The following is a 17,586-nucleotide window of genomic DNA, read 5'->3' as shown; positions in this document are numbered from 1 at the left end:
GTGCGGGGCTGGTCCCCAGCCACCCAGCAGGTCGCCTGGAGGGACAGAGCACGCAGGCGAGGAGGAGGACCCCGAAACACAGGCTGTAAGGGCTGCTGGGGGAAGCTCCTTCCACCCGCTCACACCGTTCAGCGTTGTTATTTCAAGCGGTGAGCATGAGGGATGCGGGAAGCAGAGCTGCTCCATGTGCCCTGGAGCCCCCGCAGGCAGCCCTGCACGAGGAGCCACGCAGGGATGTGCCTGTGCCCTCACGGGGTCAGCCGGAGCACGGGAAGGCAGCAGGGCATGGCGAGGTCCGAAGGAAGCTCTTGTTTGGCACAGCAATCAGCTTAAAAGTTAGCGGGGCTGTGTGAACCAGCTGTATGTTCACTTTGCCATGGTATTGGATTTCCACAGGTTCCTCACCCTTCAACACAGAAACTGTAGGATAGGCATGAGGTGAGAGGCGAGGAGGTTCCCATTTCCTACAGCAGTGCCTGGTCTTCTGTTAACCCTGCCCAGGCAGCCGTAGGAAGAGGAAATTCATTTCAATGTTATAAGGATGCCTCACAATATGCCAGGTCGTGCGTGAGGCAAGGCTGATCACAGCAGTTATTTGATGTTGGGCCCCTTCTTGGCTGCCGCTGGTCGCTTTTATGACCTTGCGAAGCCACCGCACCTCTGGTTTCCCCCCTCCATAAAAGGCAGCAATTACATCTAGCTGCATGGAGTTCTTTGTGATCTAAAGGCATTAAATGCAAAGCTTATTTATACCTTAGTGTCTCATAATCACAAGAACTGGAAATAGCGATGTTAAAATGTGTGAAATTCAAAACTGGTAAAAGGAAATACTATTTGCAGTGGTGCAATCGTGCGCTGGAAGCTGGCAGGCAGAATGTTTTAGCAGCGGGGTGGGGCTGCAGGCAGGTCAGCGCCGGGTGGGCTCCGGGGACCCTGCACGGGGAGGTCAGGAGCGATGCGCCGGGACGCGGGGCTCCGCCTGGGCAGCCCTGAGAAAACACCGAGAGCTGCTCCTTGTGGCAGCTGACCTGGGTGGACAGAACCCCTCTCTGGGCATGGGGCTGCCTCCAGCTGAGGTGCCAAAGCGTGCTTGCTGTCCGGGATTCCTCCGAGCCGCTTCCTGAGACAGCTTTGGAGATGGGGCCAGGCCAGAGGACGCTGCTCCCTGCAGGCACAGGCACGGGCGCTGAACCAGAGCGGAGCGGCTGTTTCTGCCCGGAATGCTGCTTCCCAGCTCCCAGCGGCACCATCCACCACCTCAGCCAGGGCAGCGTGCCCTGCCCTGCCCTGCCGCCCTCCAGCACAGCCCCACGGGCAGCCTGGGGCCGAGGGCACCCCATGGGGGCTGGGGCTGGGGGCAACCACGCTGGGACGTCTCAGTGTCACCGCGGGGGAGCAGCGCCCGCCGCATCCAGCCCTGAGCTAATTACAGCATCGGCATCAAGCGCAGACGGCTGAAATGAAAGGGAAGCCCTGGCAGCTTTCTAGCTCTGCCTTTGTGTTTCAGCCCCAGTTACGAGACGCACCGCCAGGGAGAGGCAGCGGCAGGCAGTGGAGCTCGGTGGGACGGTCTGAGCACCGGGTGCAGAACCAGCCTCACAGCCTGGTCCCGCTCGGGCACTGATTTGCGGAGTGGCCTCATCCCCTGAACAGTTCCATACGAGGTGGGGGTGACAGCCCAAGGGGCGTTCCACAGATGAATTAGTGTTTGGAGCACGGCTGGAACCGGCTGGGACACGGGGCAGCAGCGTGCCTGCCCCCGCTGCACAGCACCAGGGATTTCCACGGAAATCTGCCTTTCTAGAGAACTGCCCCATGAAGCAGTGTCCTCTCAGGCAGATTTTCAACCCCACCCATTGTTTGGACAGCACAACCAGACTAGGTTGGGCCTTACCAAAAGTGTAAGAAAAATTGCAAAAGGACTCACAAACAAATTCGATGAAAGATTATCATTAGCTAGCATGCACAAAATCAGCTGGGCAGCTTCATCTCCCACCATTTCCTAGCTGCAAGGTATTTCACAATTGTCTTCCATTTCTAAGCAGATGAAAATGCAGCGTGTAGGTATTAACCACAGAACAGAAATAGGGAAGAATATGTAAAAAAGGAAAGAACTTCAAAAACTGTTTTCAATGTAGTTGATGTCACACGCTGCATTTTATAACGCCAGTCGATTAGATGTTTTCAACGTCATTCATTAAAAATGGTGCACTCAGTCAGCCAAGCATGAATCAACACATGACAGGCTACAAAGAAATACCAAAGTAGATGGAAACCTGAGATGAAACAGAGTGAAGTAATTGTGTTTTTTTTGCATTATCCTGAAGATGTTCATCAACGTTTTAATTTAGCCAAATGGCCACCATCAAAAAAAAAAAAAAAAAAAAAAAAAGAGAGAGAGAGAGCAGGAGAGGGAAAACTTTGCTTTGACAAAATCATGATCATCAGGGAAAACTTTTAAAAAAACCATGTTAACAGCGCCTGCTGAAGTACTCCTTCATGAAGGGTGTCCTGTGCATTGTCTGCAGAAGGACCAGGCTGAAGTAACTCTAGATTTACAATCCTTTCCTCTAATTCATAGTTTGCAAACACACAGCTGAGGTATGGAAGAGATGGTAAAGGCGAATCTCTCGGACCTTTGCTCCACCCGCCGCTCGCTGTTGTAGGGCAGCAGAGCAAGGAGCCGGAGCGCAGCCGGAGCCATCCCACAGCACGCACCCAGGGCAGGCCGAGGGGCGCACGAGTGTCACGGCGCTGCTGGCTGCAGCATCTGCTCCAGCCCAGGGGTGCTCGGGAGATGCGCTGCTCCCACAAGCCGTGACTTGAACCCACAGCCGCCTGCTTGAGTGAAGATCGGCGCAGCCCCGAAGGAGCCGAACGGGTTGAGTGACTTCAGGCTGGGGGCGGAATTGGGAGCAGTAATCGTCCCGGGCTGCAGGGAGAGCCCAGGCAGCCCGGCTGGGCGCGGGTGTCACGGCAGCTCCCCGCGTCTTTCCAAGGTAAAGCAGGATTATATTTGCGTTTGGAGGGCTTTTTATAGAACTGCTGTCAAAACCAGTAGATAGAAAGCTTAATTAGGACTGATCTTGCAAACAAGGCAGTGTGTAGGTGTGTGAGGGGCTGCGGGCAGCCGGCGGCTGCTTTGAGCCAGAGCCGAGAGAAAGCAGGTTCAAGGCGATGTTTAATGGGGCTCGCATCGCTGGGCTGGTGGCACCCGTGCGGTGCTGCCGGTTATGACCCACAGAGCAGGCAGCGTTTGAGAAAACTTTGCTGGAGTGTGAGCGGGAAGGATGGCACCCGGCCTGCCCCAGCCGCCCTGCCCAGCACAGAGCCTTCGGCCTCGCCGCAGCCCCTGGCCCCCCGTGGGGCTCCCCGGCCGCTGGCACCCGCCTGGGCACGGCCCCCTCGCGCTCCTGAATCACGGATGACTCACTTGGGGCTTGGAAGGGAGCGCAAAGCATGCATTTGCAAATTGGCTCGTGAGGCACTGCCTTGCGATGTAGGTGGGATGTATTACATACTCCGGCAGTCGAGCTCTGCTCTTTTTTCCTCCTCCCCTCCTCTCCGTGCAGGGTAGCTGCCTGAGCCCAGGGTTTCGGCGCCGGTCTCGCGGGTGCGCAAAGGCGTCGTGTCGGCTGCCCGTGTCATGTGGATGTCCCCGGCGCAGCCCGTGACGGGAGCCCCGTGCTGAAGATGGATGATTTGGCTCTGCTCGACCTGTTGGAGTGCCCAGTGTGCTTTGAAAAGCTCGACGCCACAGCAAAGGTGCTGCCGTGCCAGCACACTTTCTGCAAGCCCTGTCTGCAGAGGATCCTGAAATCCCAGAAGGAGCTCCGGTGCCCTGAGTGCAGGACGCTCGTCCTCTGTGGCATCGAGCAGCTCCCGTCCAACCTGCTGCTCATTCGCCTGCTGGACGGAGTCAGATACGGACAGAATGTTCCCCGGTTCGGCTCAATGCAGAGGTCGGGGCTCCTGTCCTCCCCCGCCTCCATCCGGAGGCTGCCGCGGGGTCTGCAGCTCCACCAGCACCGGCTGGCGACCAGCCCCAGGATCCACATGGATGGGGTAAGCACCAGCCACATTCTCCACTTTGCCGTGGGCATACAGATCTGTTCCTCTGTGCCAAGAGCTATGAAACTTCCATGCTAGCACTGCTGCTATGCATACATGCTGATGTTTGAAGTAAGAGAGATTGTCCTTTTGTTTGCAAATCTGGCTGCTGTTTCCTTGTGATATTTGACTATTTGGAGCTCATCACAACAGTAATTGCACCGAATCCCAGGCTTAGATAAAGACAGCTTGCCTGTCTCCTTACAAAAACTTCACAGCAGCTGTTTTTCTCTGGAGTTTTCAGGTGCTTCTGACATTTGGAGGGCATTTCATATGCTTTAACTTTCAGGCAATTCACTGATTTTTGAGTGATAGCAATTAAATCAGCTGATGCAAGGCTATTAGAGGTGGAGAAAGGTGTTTCTCATCTGCGCCTCAGTTTCCCCAGGCTTTAAAAAGGAAGGAGTGGGCATAATGATGTTTATATCCCTGGTAAAACACTTTGAGGTTCACTAAGGAAAAAAATTAAACTCAGCTTCATCTAGTGATGATTTCCTAGGCTAATTTTAAAATTGTAAGTTGTTTCTGTAATTTTCTCTAACAGTACAAAAGCTTTCCTGAAATAATTAGGATGTGGTATGAGACCTGGTAAGGAGCCTGGCTCAGCTTGCATTTTGAGAGCAGACTGACTCGTGGCCTCACCGTTCCTGTGCTATATTCCTGGATTTCCATTTCTTTCACCTGCACTGTTCTGTACAACACCCCTGGAAGCTTTCCGTAACATTCACAAGCTTGACTCGATTGGCTGATAAACCTGAGGGCACTCCTCAGAACTGCAGACACAAACTCAGGGGCAGACCCGTAGCAGGTTTTCTGCCCAGCGTGTTGTGAAGGCGTATCCTTGTGCGCGAGGCTGTATGGCTGCAGTGGGCACCGTGCGTCGTGTGGGCCTGAGCTGCTGCGTGCACCGCAGGGAGGCTCTGGAGCACTGATAGCTCATCCTGAACGTGGCACACACGGCAGCCAGACCCATCTCTGGAGCTCGTGCCCAGGTTTTCCCACTGGAAAACGTGGCGGTGTGGCCCTGAGACGTGCAGTGAGTCCGTTCACCACGGGCAGCAGACACGATTCCTGTGCCGCGGTGCCCAGTGCCCTACCCTGGGGCACATCGCAGCAGTCGGGCGAGGAGCAGCGGCTCTGGCATGCGGGAGCACCACGGCTGCTGCCTCGGCTGTGGCCACGTGTCTGTGTGTGCCCACCGGCGGGCAGGGCAGCCCCACAGGTGTCCCCCACTTCTGCCCCGTGCTCCTCCGTACCAAGAATTCGTGCCTCAGCGCAGAGGGGCAGCCCGATCCCTGGCAGTGAGCGGCGCTCCCCAGCAAACATATTCATATTCATTTTTCTTCTCTCTCGCCCCTTTTGCATTTCCATACTAGCTCTCAGGACAGGTAGAAACTTGCTGCTGGTGCTGCACCGTGGCAGCTCTCCCACTGGCAGCTCCCAAAGTGTTTCCGCCAAAGCTGAGCCCGGCCGTGGTGCTCAGCAGGGCCGGCACCGCACGGCGCTGCCGAATGGCACCGGCTGGCCCTGGCTCCCCGTGCCCTCTGATGAAGGGGTGTAAAACACAGCACACTGGAATGCTCTTGGACTTAATGAGTTAATTAATTAGAAAATACTTTGAAAACCTCAACTGTGAGGTGAAGAACGCGACCATTAGTCACGTTTGGATTCTGGTGATTCCAAACACACACTGCCAGGGCCGTGCCACTACAGCTGCCCGAGGGGGCAGGAGTGCACACACAGCATTTGTGGGGCTGACACCCGGCACCAGCAGCTCTTCCCCTGCAGCAGCAGGGACCGCTGCAAGTGCCTGTGCTGCAAGGAGGCCAGGCGCAGTAAGGACGGCTTGTCTGCTTGCAGCATTGAGCGCACAAACACCAGGAACGAGTGATGAGTTACATCGCTGAAGCAATTTGGATACGCAGAGGCCTCCAGCAACTTGAACTTCAGAGCAGACACTTCTGTGGCAGCTGGCTTTTATAGAACCAAACAGTGCCAGATTGTCAGCACAAGAGGCTGGGAGGCGGTCTGTGGTCGTGGCTCCCATGAGCAGCGTGGGCACCGGGACTGGAGCCTCACCTCCCGTCGGAGGAGCAGCGGCAGCAGCGCTGGCTCCTGCCACCAGCACTGCCCAGCCCCGCGGCCAGCTGGCACCAGTGGATGCTCACAAAACACTTGAAGACTTTAGTGAGCAGGAAAGGACCCTTTACGAGGTCCCTCCGAGATCAGCATCTCTCCACGGGCTTATTTAAGACCATTGTACTGCTGCTACTACTACTACTGTTATTATTATTATTACTACTACTCCTACTATCATTATTATTATTATTATTATTTAGCAAGCACAAAGACATCTTCCAAAACAGAAATCTGGTTTTAAGATTATTTTTAGATCTCTTTTGTGGAAAAGTTCAAACTTCTGAGCTGATTTTAGTTTTCTCATCTCTGCATCTTCAAGGATTTGATAATACTCTTGAAATGACCCGAGTTCAAAAAGCCCAAACCAGGGGAAAACGATGAGTAGTAAAACCAGCTGGTCAGATGCAGAGATAGCTCGTGAGCATCTTGATTGCAGCCTCACTGGCACCCAGACGCTAAGAGCCCCAGGAACGTGACCGGTGCTTGCCTGTCCCCACCACCCCGCAGGCAGCGCGTGCCCGTCCTGTGCCCGTCCCTGTCCTGTCCCTGGGCTGGCACGGGGGGAGGTGGCACCATCACGCTGAGGGATGCACGTGGCCCTAAAAGGCATTTTTTTTGCTTGTGTGCACATAACCAAGCAGCATTTCAGGGCGCACTGAGGTTGTTGCTGGGTTTTGGGTAGCACTGGCACTGGTCTGGCCTTCGTGTCAGCAGACAAGACCGGCTTCACCCCAAGGGGCACGGAGCTCCTGCAGCCCTGCTCCAGCACAGCTGCCCCACCGCAGCTGCTTCCTGGGTGACCCCAAATGTGGCGTTCGTCTGCAATGCACTGGAAGGTGGTGTGGTCTCCAAAGAAAGACTGCCCCAGTCCGCACAGACTGCTAATTACTGCCAATACTGCACACCACTTCATGCTACAAAGCAAAATTAATGTGCACCATGCCGCACTGCAGCCAGATATGCCATCAAAAGCAGGATACAGGACATGCTTTGCTTTTACAAAAAGACCTTCTATAAATAAACTGAATTACTCCATGGAGCTGAGAAATCACAAGTTAGACTGAAGTTTCTCCTCTCAGAGGTGTTTTCTTGACAGCTTGTTGCTCTTCAGCCTCACAAGAGTCCATGAAGCCAACACAAAAATAAATAATTAACAAAATAAATCCCCTCGTCACACAGCAAGCCAAGAATTCACAACATTCTGCGTGAAGTGCGAGCAGTCCCCAGCAGAGCTGCCGCACAATCAACACGCCATGCCAGATGCAGGCAGGAGCCCCAAGGAGCCGAAGCCCTCAGAGGACAGGGAATATTTCAGTTGCAGCCCACCCCAAACTCTCTCTCACTGGGTGACACTGACGGCCCTTCTGAATGTGCCTCCCGAGTCCCAACGCAGGCTGGGCGCACTCCAGCTCTGTGCATGTGGCCGGTGAGCACGGCCTGGGAAGCTGCTCCGGGGACGTCTGGCCAGGCTTAAGATCTTTAACGTCTATGCCAAGAGGCCAAGACTTAGGATTTTCAGGATCTCCACGTAATAAACTGTCTGGAACTCAGAAATGAAAGGATTTGCTGGGAGGTGAATGCGTAAATAATTTACGCTGAATCCTTTGAACTCTGAGGAGCCGCCCCTGGCGTGTGCGAGATGCGGTTCCTGCTCTGCCGAAGCGTCCGTCCCAGCGGGCTGCAGCCCAGCACGGCCCTGGCGCTGCCGGGGATGAGGACGCTGTGCTGCAGTGCACAGAGCTAGGGCAGGCACCCAGCAGCTGCAGGGGCAGTGGGCTCTGTCCTGCACCAAACACGAGGCCAAATGGGACGGAGGAGAAGGGTTGCGAGAGGGACGGCTTGCCCGTGGAAACAGACCGTGCCTCTTTACCTGTGACTTTGGCTGTTCTCTCTTTGCATGAACCGAGTGCTGCAACAGCCCCCTCCAGCACTTCATGGAGATAGACAGATAACACCTCTATCGGGATAAAAATACACCACACTCCAACATCGCCACCTTCACATGGGCGTCTATATTTAGTGCCTGCGCCTTGGTATTTTCTGCTCCTCCAGAAACATCTCCAGCTCCTTTCTGAATTTGACAGACAGGATTTGGATTGCTGGCTCTTTTCAAAACCTCATTCAAAGCAACCTTCATGCTTGCACCCAGCAGGAGCAAACGTTTTCTGACCCCGATCACTGAGCAACTTCCCTAAGGAAAACAAAAGCCGGTTCCTGCGCCATCGCAGGACTGAGACATGTCAGGGTCGGGCGGCACTGGGCAGGAGCCGGACGGGCCTTGCAGTCAGGGGAGCTCTGCACATCCCATCGGCTCCACCTCAGGGTGGTGCAGGCTGCCCTCCGGCTGCGGGACATCCCCGTGCCTGGCAGCCACCTACCCTGGCTGCCTCTTCCCCTGGAAATCAAGGTGCTGCATTTTGCTGCACACTGTGGGGTCCTGCCACCCTCTGGGAGGATGGATTTGCCCCAGTTCTCCTCCAGCTGCCTCCATCAGGGCAACCTGAGGGACTGTCCCCTGCTTGGCCTCGTACGCACACCCCGTCGTATGGCTTCTCCCTCCTTTGCATGCAGTTTCAACATCCCGTATCTATCGAAGAGAGTGAAGCCGCCCCAGTATCGATCGCCTGACAACTCGCACCCCACCGAGGTGCGTTCCACAGCGGTGCATTTGGCCACCCAGAAGCAGGTGGCTACGAGCAGAGCCGGTGTTACACAGGGCGGTGCGGAGCCACTCGTCCTCCTGGTCAGGGGTCCCCGTGCAGGATGCCAGCCCCAGGGCCAGGGGATGGGAAGGGGCAGGCGGCTCAGCCCATGCGGGCGGCTCCGCGCAGCTCCCACCGGGGTCTGTGGCCGCAGCGGGGCCGGGGCGCTCCCGGGCTGCTCCGCGCAGGGTGCTGGGGCCCGCAGCAGGAGCAAGTTTCCCTGGTTCCACAAAACTGGGCGCTGAGCTAACACATGAAAGTGTTTTAATTTGTTACCAAGGCAATGAGTCAGCCTCAGCTGGCAAGTCAGGAATAGAATAACAGGATTTCTGCAGGGTAGCGCGTTCACCTATTAAGCGCCGTGGTCAGCGAGGAGGCTGAAAGTCTGAGGCTCCCCTTCTTCTCGCCGAGCTTCCCCACCCGTGGCCGGCACATCCCTGGGCCCTGCCGCGTGGCACCTGCCTGGTGCTGCTCCCCGCCATGGCTGGGGGTGCAGGGACAGAAAAGCTCTTGCGTGGCTCTGCCGGGGCAAAGCTCGGAGGCAGCCCCGGGGGCTCACTGCCGGCAGGGAGGACGCCGATGCCCTGCTGCAGTCGGAGCCTCCCCTCCTCTCCCTTACATCTCCTCTGCCCTTCTCACAGGGGAAGCTGCAGCGCTTGCCCTTAAACACAGGCCCTTGCTGTGCTGTTACTAATTGCCAGGTACTCAAACTCCACTGAGCATCAGAATTCCGCTGTGCAGCTGAATAAAGAATCATAGTCTTTGTTCTTAAAACTTTTTCCTTAGGACCCTGTGAGTGGATATTTGAGCCTAGCCTTTTACTCTTAGCTCAGGGAATCTCCCTCTTGTTTGGGTGCCAGGATGGGCAATGCAGTTTAGGCACTGTTCTTAAGAGACAAACACCTGTCCTTTGGAAATTGGATCCCTTTGCAAGGGTTTCCTTTGGGTCCTGAACAACTGATGGGCACAGACGTTCCTGCTGGCTTTGCAGAGAAGGGAGAGCAAGCTGGGAAACCACATCTGCTTGGTTCTTGCATAACTCGGTTCCAGAGTCAGTCAGCCTCCTTCGGGAGATGTAAGTGCAGAAGGGCTCCTGCTTCCAGGTCCAGCTCTGGGCGAGAGTGAGCACAGCCAAGGCCATGAGGACAGTGACCTCTCCAGTCCTGGCCCCTGGGTCAGGCAAGGCCCAGCACATCGTGGAGCTGATGGTGGTCATTAATTTACCATCAAAATGCCTACTATGCAACGTAGCAAGGGCAAAAAGAAAGTGCAGGGCCCTGGCAGGCTTCATCAACAGCGAGGATTTGGCACAGAGCTATTGGCCTTCAGCAGCCCTGCTGAGCAGAGCAGGGGGCAGGGAGCAGGGGCCGCCCCCTCCGGCCTCCCCACTGCCCCCCGGCGCTGCCCCAGAGCGGCGGCACTGGGAGCTGGGGCGGCAGCACGATTTCCCCTTCCCGGCAAAGGGAGGCGGCACAGCCGGCAGGAACACCAAGGGCAGAAAGCGGAGAGGAGCAGTGCCCAGGTTTCCTCCCTCGTGGCACACGGCCACGGCTGAGAAGCAAGGTCCCGAGGAATCATGACCAGGCATGCTGAGGGCTGACACATTTTGTTTTCCATGCGGCTAAAAGCCGTGACACACAAGGTAGCCACTATCCCAGAGTGCTGACTGCAGCAGAGACACGGCCATCTGATAGCAGCCGCCGGCGGGGAGGAGGCGGGGGGCTCGGTGCGGGTGCTGCAGCCACAGCCCCGCACTGGGTGCCCGGCCGTGCTCACGCTGTGCCCCCCTCATGTCCCCAGTACTCCCCTGTTCCCCCACCTGATCCCCCCGTCCTCCCCTGTGCAGCTCCACCTGCGCCCAGGAGAGCACATCCCCGAAACGAAGCCAAGCCCTGGCGTAACGCCTGCACTGCTTGCATCTTGGCACTCGTTCTGCCTGCCTAGAGTCTCTCCTGCGGTTTCACGCGGGCCAGGTGAGGCCTAATATGGCACTGTGCTCCTCTCAGCCGCTGGGAAGCTCCTGCAAGCAGCCGCTGAGCTCCACCTCAGGGGTGGGTGCGCGTCGGCACTGAGTCAGGCAGCTGCTGGGTGCAGAATCCTCTCAGCTTCTTGTGGTAAAAGCTGCTCTGCACTTTCTTTAACCATTTTCCCCGTTTCCCACTCCCCCCCTCCTGCGTTACACAGTCAGAATAACAACAGGCAAAGTTCAGAAGCGGCCTCAGGAGGTCTCAGCACGGCTCCCATGCTGAGCCCAGTGGTGAGCAGGCCGCGAGCGCTCCCCCCGCTGCCATCGCCCCACGGGGCTGCGCCAGTGCCCAGTGCCTGCCGCCTCGTCAGGGTTCATCTCCCCAGCCAGTGAACACACCCAGCAGCACCCGCAGCTGCAGACAATGCTTTCCATACCCGGCCGTGTCCATGTGCTCGCCCCCAGCCCCTGGCCACAGCCCGTCCCGCGCCCCCCCAGCTGCTCCGCCTGCACGAGCAGCCTGCTGGCACCTGGAAGATGCGAGCCGTCCTCCTCGGGGAGAAGGAATGCCGAAACTACCCAACTGTCTGAAGCCTCAGAACATAATTACATGAGGAGATTGAAATGACAAGTTCGCTTTTGATGGTTTTGTTCTATGTGACAAGGCTGGAGTTATCTCCTCTGCTGAAAAGCAGAAAAACAGAATTGTAATGGCAATTAATTTACATTCAAATAGCTCTTTTCATCCAACTGGATCCTAAAGAGCCCTAAAAACTGCACTGATCACACAAAGGAAACGAGGCAGGGCTCATTCATCCCAGCTGAAAGGCTGGCAGTCCCTGGCAGGACGTTAAAGGAGGCTTGCAGAAATCTAGCCATCAAATGGATGCAGATTTTAATGACTATTTTTCGTTACCAAAGGCCGCCATGCCCTTTGGAGCCTGCTGTGGGTGGTGGGTGCCTGCAGCTCGGCGTGCAGCAGCACCACGGGTCCCAGTCCCGGCTCAGACTCGGGCTCCCGGCACACAGGCACGGAGCCAGCACGAGGGCGTCAGGGGCAGGCAGGGCGCTGCCTCGCATCGCCCCGCTGGGTGAGCCCCAGGGGTGCAGCTCCTTATGTGCCCCCCGCCCCGCACAGCACCAAACACTCCAACAGCCCCGAGGCGTTAGAGCCTCAAATGAAAAACAACCCCAAAGCACTTCCACACAGAATCCAAAGTGTCTACTGGGAGAGAAACCAAGCTGGAAAACATCCAGGAGTGGATTTCTTCTCTTCCTGGCAATGATTTGCACTATCCTAGAATAAATCTCTCCTCTCAAGGAGTCTGTAAGGTGTTAGGGAATGGTGGGGCCGTGGGAATGTCGCTGCCTCTGCACGGCACGGATGCCAACCCTCCTGCAGCAGGCAGAGCTGCCGGGAAGCGCTGAGCTCAGTGCCGCGGCCGCTCGGGGTGAGCCTGCTGCCCAGCACCGCTGTCCTGCTCGGACACAGGCACTGCCACCGGCACAGCCTCATTGCCTGGCACCACCAACGGGGTGCACGGGGTGAGCGCTGTGCTGGGAGCTCCCCTTCCTCGCCCCTGGCACCGTGAGTTGCCAGCCCCCGGTGACCCCCACCCCGCAGCCCCGTACACTGCTCTTTTTTCGATACCAGTGCTGTGAGGGTGTGCTCTCACGTTAACCCTCTGTCAATAACGAGGACGTTGTAACTAGCTCATTTAAGATAATTATAGCGCACATTTCTCCCAGCTATGAAGGGATGCTTTGAATCGCTTCTTTACACACACATGTGCATATTTTTAATTTGCGTCTTTGTTTTGTACGGAGGGAAACTCAGATGTATTGGATGGCTGCCTAGCACAGCCAGTGCCAAATACCAAGAATGGTCAGAAAACCCTTTCTCCCCCACCAGCCTCAAATCCACTGGGTGGGGAACAGCCACGGGGTGCACCCGCCCCGTGGGCTTACCAGCCTTGTAAGGATTCCTGGCGAGGTGGCCATGAATGGACACACCGACCTCACCTTGTGAGTGTGCCAAACGACTAAGTCCCAAAAGACCAAGATTCTGAATATTTTTTTGGATGCTAAAGAAGCATATAACCATTAATATTAAGTATACTTTTGCATCCACATGTTTTGCAACAAGTTTCAGTGAGCAAATACATGCTCTGCTCTACAAAGCGGCGGGTGAGATTCTGCCAATTCATCGTTACAAGCTCCAGGACACAGCTGGGAGAAAAAACGAGACTTAGAGGGATGCTGGAAAGCAGAAGGAGCAGTGAGATTTGAAAGGGCATGGAAGTGAGAGGAAGGTGAAAGAAGAGGTAAAGAAGGGAAGGCTGTGACCGTGGCCAGAGGAAGAAAGCCCAGCCCGTTACGCCTCACGCCACTCTGGGAATGTCCCAGAGGGCACAGCCACGGGGTGCCCAGGCCACAGGCTCCCAGCCGGGGGAAGCAGCAGGGACGAGGAACCTCGGGGCTGTGGTGGCGAGCTGGGAGTGCCGCGGGCCCTTCTCCCGGGACGGGTTTGGGAGGCTCCGCTGCTGCTGCCAGGGGCTCTGCCGCCGGCTGCGCTCGCTTCCCCCGCAGCCTCCCGGCACCGAGCTGCAAGCCAGGGCCGTTTCCATTGGCGTCTGCCCAGCCTGAGAGCACCAGACCTGCTCGTCCTCCCCAGCCGGGAGCTGTGGCTGGGCCCCCCACCATGGGAGCCAGCAGCCCGTGCCCCAGCGCTGGCCGCAGCATCCCGCCTGCCCTGCACAGCCAGGAGACCCCCGTGCGCTATTTGCCAGACAAATCGGCACTTGTGGCAGGGCCACGAAAGCGCCAACCCTGCCCACCAGGTGCGCTGCTGCTGGTATTTCTAGCAATGCCAGAAATATTCTGCTGCACCCAGGGAGATGAGTTTTCCTATAACAAAACTTCAGCTCTGCATGGGCATGTCTGGAGGCAGGGGTCGTGGCCACACACAGCTTCAGAAACTTTATTCCTGTCCTGCGGGAGCAGTTCTGCCTTCCAGGAGCTCTTGCGGACAAGCACTAATTGCTCAGAGGGTACCTGACCCTTTCTTCACGCACTCAGGGGTGAGTTTCTGCAAGCCCTCATGTCACAAACACCTCTGTTCCAGCCAGGTTTCAGTCCTCTAGTCAGGCCCACACTCCTGTCTCATTAAAATTAATTTCTCAGGGTATCTGATCATCCTTTTTCTTGCTGGAGAAAGAACATTCCAGACTACCCCATTGCTTGTTCACCATTTCCCAGTAGTAATAGGTTTGCATTTCATTTCAGAGTTTCTCTTATTTTTAATACATTTCCATAACTCGTTCTTGGTGCCTTTTATGTTTGGCCTTATTTCGTTGTGCAACCACTCTCTCATCTTCCCGGACGTTTGCGTTCCCCTTCTAGGAGCCCTGCTCTCACAGGCTGCACGAGTCCTTTACATTTTCTGGTCACTCCTAAAGCTCTCCAGCCGTGCTCCTCATCCTGGTTTGACACTGGGAGTGTCTCCGAGTCTCGCGGATGCGGCCGAGCCCTCCCGTGACCCTGCAGGTTTTCTTCCCCAGAGACCCGCAGCCTGGGCCCTGCTGGAGGAGGTGTGCGTGCCCAGGCAGGCATCCGCAATGGTTTCTTTGCTCGAGTGCTGCCCGAGTCAGTATTTCCAGTCTGTGCTCTGAGGATGGATGGCAGAACAAAGCTTGCCTGACTCTGATTTTCATGATTTCCCTTTTTTTCAGCAATGTGCTTTCAGTGTTAACAAGCCAAGCGCATGCATTTACTATTAGTGCAAATTAACGGACGAGTCAATTAGAACTAAACATTAAACTAATTGCTTCCTGTTCCAAAAGCTTTGAAGGAAGCACAGTACATACAATTTTTCACTTATTGGCTCCTTTTCCCTACCAAGTGTCAGCATTTGGGAGTGCTGAAAGATCTTTTCCCCAGACTCAAACCATTTTCTGTGGTCTTTTCCACCCTCCAGGACCCAGCGCTGCGTCTCCCTTCCCCTTCCTGTCCTCCCATGGGGACCAGCCCAGGGAAGTGAAGCCCCCAGCCCCGCGGTCCCCTCGCTATCCACCCGTCCATGCCACAGCCCCCCCAGAAAGCCGGTGTGCAGGCTGGGGCCCTGCTGCTCAGGAGCAGTGCCAGGAGATGCAGCCCCGCGGCAGGCAGGGGACGCGCTGTGGGCCTGGTCCCTTCTGCCAGCGCTGCTTTCCCCAGCCCCAGTGCAAAGCCTCCCCTCTGGTCCAAGGAGCCCTTTGAGGGAGATGCTGCCATGTCAGAAGGCAGAAAATGGATCCGTCCCGTAACTCAGGATTCACACTGAAGGCAGCAAAGCTCCCACGGTCAGAAACAGCGTTACGGTTAATCAGAAGGGATTAAGGAGAGCAAACCCACAACACAGGATACTATCAAAGCCAGGAATCTGGTACAGTTCAAAGAAAGCAATACCTGCACCTCTAATAATTCAGATTATCGTTTAGTTCATACTGCTGCCTTACTTCATGCCAAAACCAATCACTATTTGCCGCGAGTGAAGAAGCAATTTCTCCCATCGGCACACCACTGCCCAGCATCTTGCTGTGCCCGCTGTTCCCAGCTGGATGTGAGGCAAGGACTGCTCACCCGATACATGGTGGAAATGCGGTGTGCAAACACGAGCCTGTGCTAAAACAGCATCGGTAGGCACTTAATGCTTCACAAGCACGCACGAGGACTTGTGTTCCCCTGACTACGACTTCCACCACCAGCCACCTGCAGAGCCGGGGCTCTGCACCCACTGGGGCTGTGCCAAGGCCGCGGGGCCCACAGGAGGGATCCTTGTTTCAGGATGTGCCTCTGTGGGACACAGCACGGTGCTCGAGGGATCTCCACACAAGTACATAAAGAGCAAGCCTTTTGGCTTTGCCGTTTCAAAACACACATCTAGAGGACCTCAGCAGAAATCTCCGTCCTAACGGCGCTCCTTGCAGGAAAGCAGCCGCAGGCAGCCCCAGAGCGGAGCGCCTGGGTTCACAGCAGCAAGGCCAGGGCTGGCTCTGCATCTATTCAGCCATCTAAATGATCTGTTGCATTGTGTATTAAATTAAATTGAGTTTTCTAGTACAGATAAAGGTCAGGAAAGCTGTTATTTAAAGTGAACCTTGTGGCTTCATTTCAATGAGAGTCAGGATAGTAAAGTTCCCTCATTTCCGCTAGGTTTAGTATCTCTCTTCTTTCTCATATTATACTGCAGAACAATAACATTAAGAAAAGCTCTCTTCCTGTAACTCAGATTAAAGGCTGACATAAAACCACGGTCGCGCAGTGTTGAAGTGGGGCAATGCCCACAGGAAGGCACCTGCACCCACCTGCTTCCCGTAGCTGCTCCTGAAGATGCTGTGTTGGGCCCTGCAGGTGACAGCCATCGGGTGCTCCACAGCTGCTGTCACCTCCGGACATGCTGAAACAGAAATACCGTGTTCATTACAACAGGCATTTTATTAGAAGAGAGCTTAGAGCAGGCAGAAAAATCCCATGGGAAGACTAGTTTAAGGCATTAATTGTTTCTTAATATTCTCAGACAAGTTCAGCCTGCTTTTCATCTAGATACAAATTTGGAATAAGTATTTTGGAGCTTCTTCATTAGAAAAAGACATCAAGAAAGGATGTGGGTAGTTAATCACAGTAAATGCATGCTTCAGCCTTAGACCTCTAGCTTTTTCCCAGTAATTACCAAGTACTTTTGGGGAATTCTGTCTATGTGAAACACCATTGTCATAGCTGAGCTCTAAGGGTTGTTTCTCATCCCACAGGTTCCACGAGCCAAGGCACTGTACACCTACCGAGGGCACAATCCCGGCGAGCTGAGGTTCAACAAAGGGGACATCATCATGCTGCTCCGGCAGCTGGATGAGAACTGGTACCTGGGTGAGGCCAACGGGATCAGCGGTGTCTTCCCAGCCAGCTCTGTGCAAGTCATCAAGCACCTGCCCCTGCCACCACCCCTCTGCAGAGCACTTTACAACTTTGACCTGAGAAGCAGGGACAAAAGTGAAAACAAAGAGTGCCTGACATTTCACAAGGTAACACCACCCTGCGCAGCCAAAGGCTGGGTGACATGGGCTGGGCTGGCTTTCTTCTGTGGGTTGTATCGCGTTCTGCTGCTTCACAGCGCTAGAGCAGCTCTTCTGAAAGTCAGGAAGGTTTCAGACACTGGCAGCAGTGGCTAAAGCCCCATGGCTCCCCGAGGGCACACACAGACACAGTCAGGACAAGGTCATCTTGAGCAGCAATTTCAGCCCCTGGGTTCAGCTGCTTTAGCTGACGAGGAGCAGCTGCTGGTGGTGGGCTGCTCTCAGCACCACAACGCACCAAAAAGATACCCGCTGACACCTTACAGAAAATTGCTTCCAGTCTGGTAATACCTCACTTCTGCAGCCCGAACATATTCAGCCAATGCACACACTGGCAGGGTAGGACCTGAACTTTTACTGCCTTTGCTTTTATTCCCCAAAGGCTGCGGAGCTTGCATTTGCTCTCGGTTAGAGGACACACTTTTCTGAGTAACTGCACCTCCCAGCAAAGTCAATTGTCCCTATACTGTCAAAAGGAGGTGAGGCATCACAAAGCACAGCAGAGAAAGCAGTGCCTGGAGGCATCAGTGTCCTAGCAGGGAAGCCACCTCTGTTCTCT

At 55.4% G+C, this 17,586-nt stretch overlaps 2 protein-coding genes across 7 annotated transcripts in view; one reads left to right on the top strand and one right to left on the bottom strand.

Moving 5' to 3' along the window:
- The window catches only part of GRXCR2 (glutaredoxin and cysteine rich domain containing 2), a 29,931-nt gene extending 13,052 nt beyond the window's left edge, over positions 1 to 16,879 (bottom strand). Inside the window, exons 1-2 of the mRNA XM_072044654.1 lie at positions 16,737 to 16,879; positions 16,263 to 16,354 (exon numbers count right to left, since the gene is read on the bottom strand). The gene's annotated coding sequence lies outside the window, so the exon portion shown is untranslated. The remainder of the gene's footprint in view (positions 1 to 16,262; positions 16,355 to 16,736) is intronic.
- The window catches only part of SH3RF2 (SH3 domain containing ring finger 2), a 37,977-nt gene continuing 23,237 nt past the window's right edge, over positions 2,847 to 17,586 (top strand). For all 6 annotated transcript variants that reach the window (XM_072044651.1, XM_072044652.1, XM_072044649.1 and 3 more), the window contains exons 1-3: positions 2,847 to 2,999; positions 3,573 to 4,065; positions 16,707 to 16,976. In XM_072044651.1, the coding sequence (XP_071900752.1) occupies positions 3,694 to 4,065; positions 16,707 to 16,976 (642 nt within the window). In that variant the 5' untranslated portion in view covers positions 2,847 to 2,999; positions 3,573 to 3,693. The remainder of the gene's footprint in view (positions 3,000 to 3,572; positions 4,066 to 16,706; positions 16,977 to 17,586) is intronic.

The sequence above is a fragment of the Anas platyrhynchos genome, chromosome 14, assembly GCF_047663525.1.
Source record: "Anas platyrhynchos isolate ZD024472 breed Pekin duck chromosome 14, IASCAAS_PekinDuck_T2T, whole genome shotgun sequence".
NCBI classification, from domain to species: domain Eukaryota; kingdom Metazoa; phylum Chordata; class Aves; order Anseriformes; family Anatidae; genus Anas; species Anas platyrhynchos.
The sequence above is the reverse complement of the archived record's forward strand: the minus strand, read 5'-3'. Positions and strand labels throughout refer to the sequence as shown.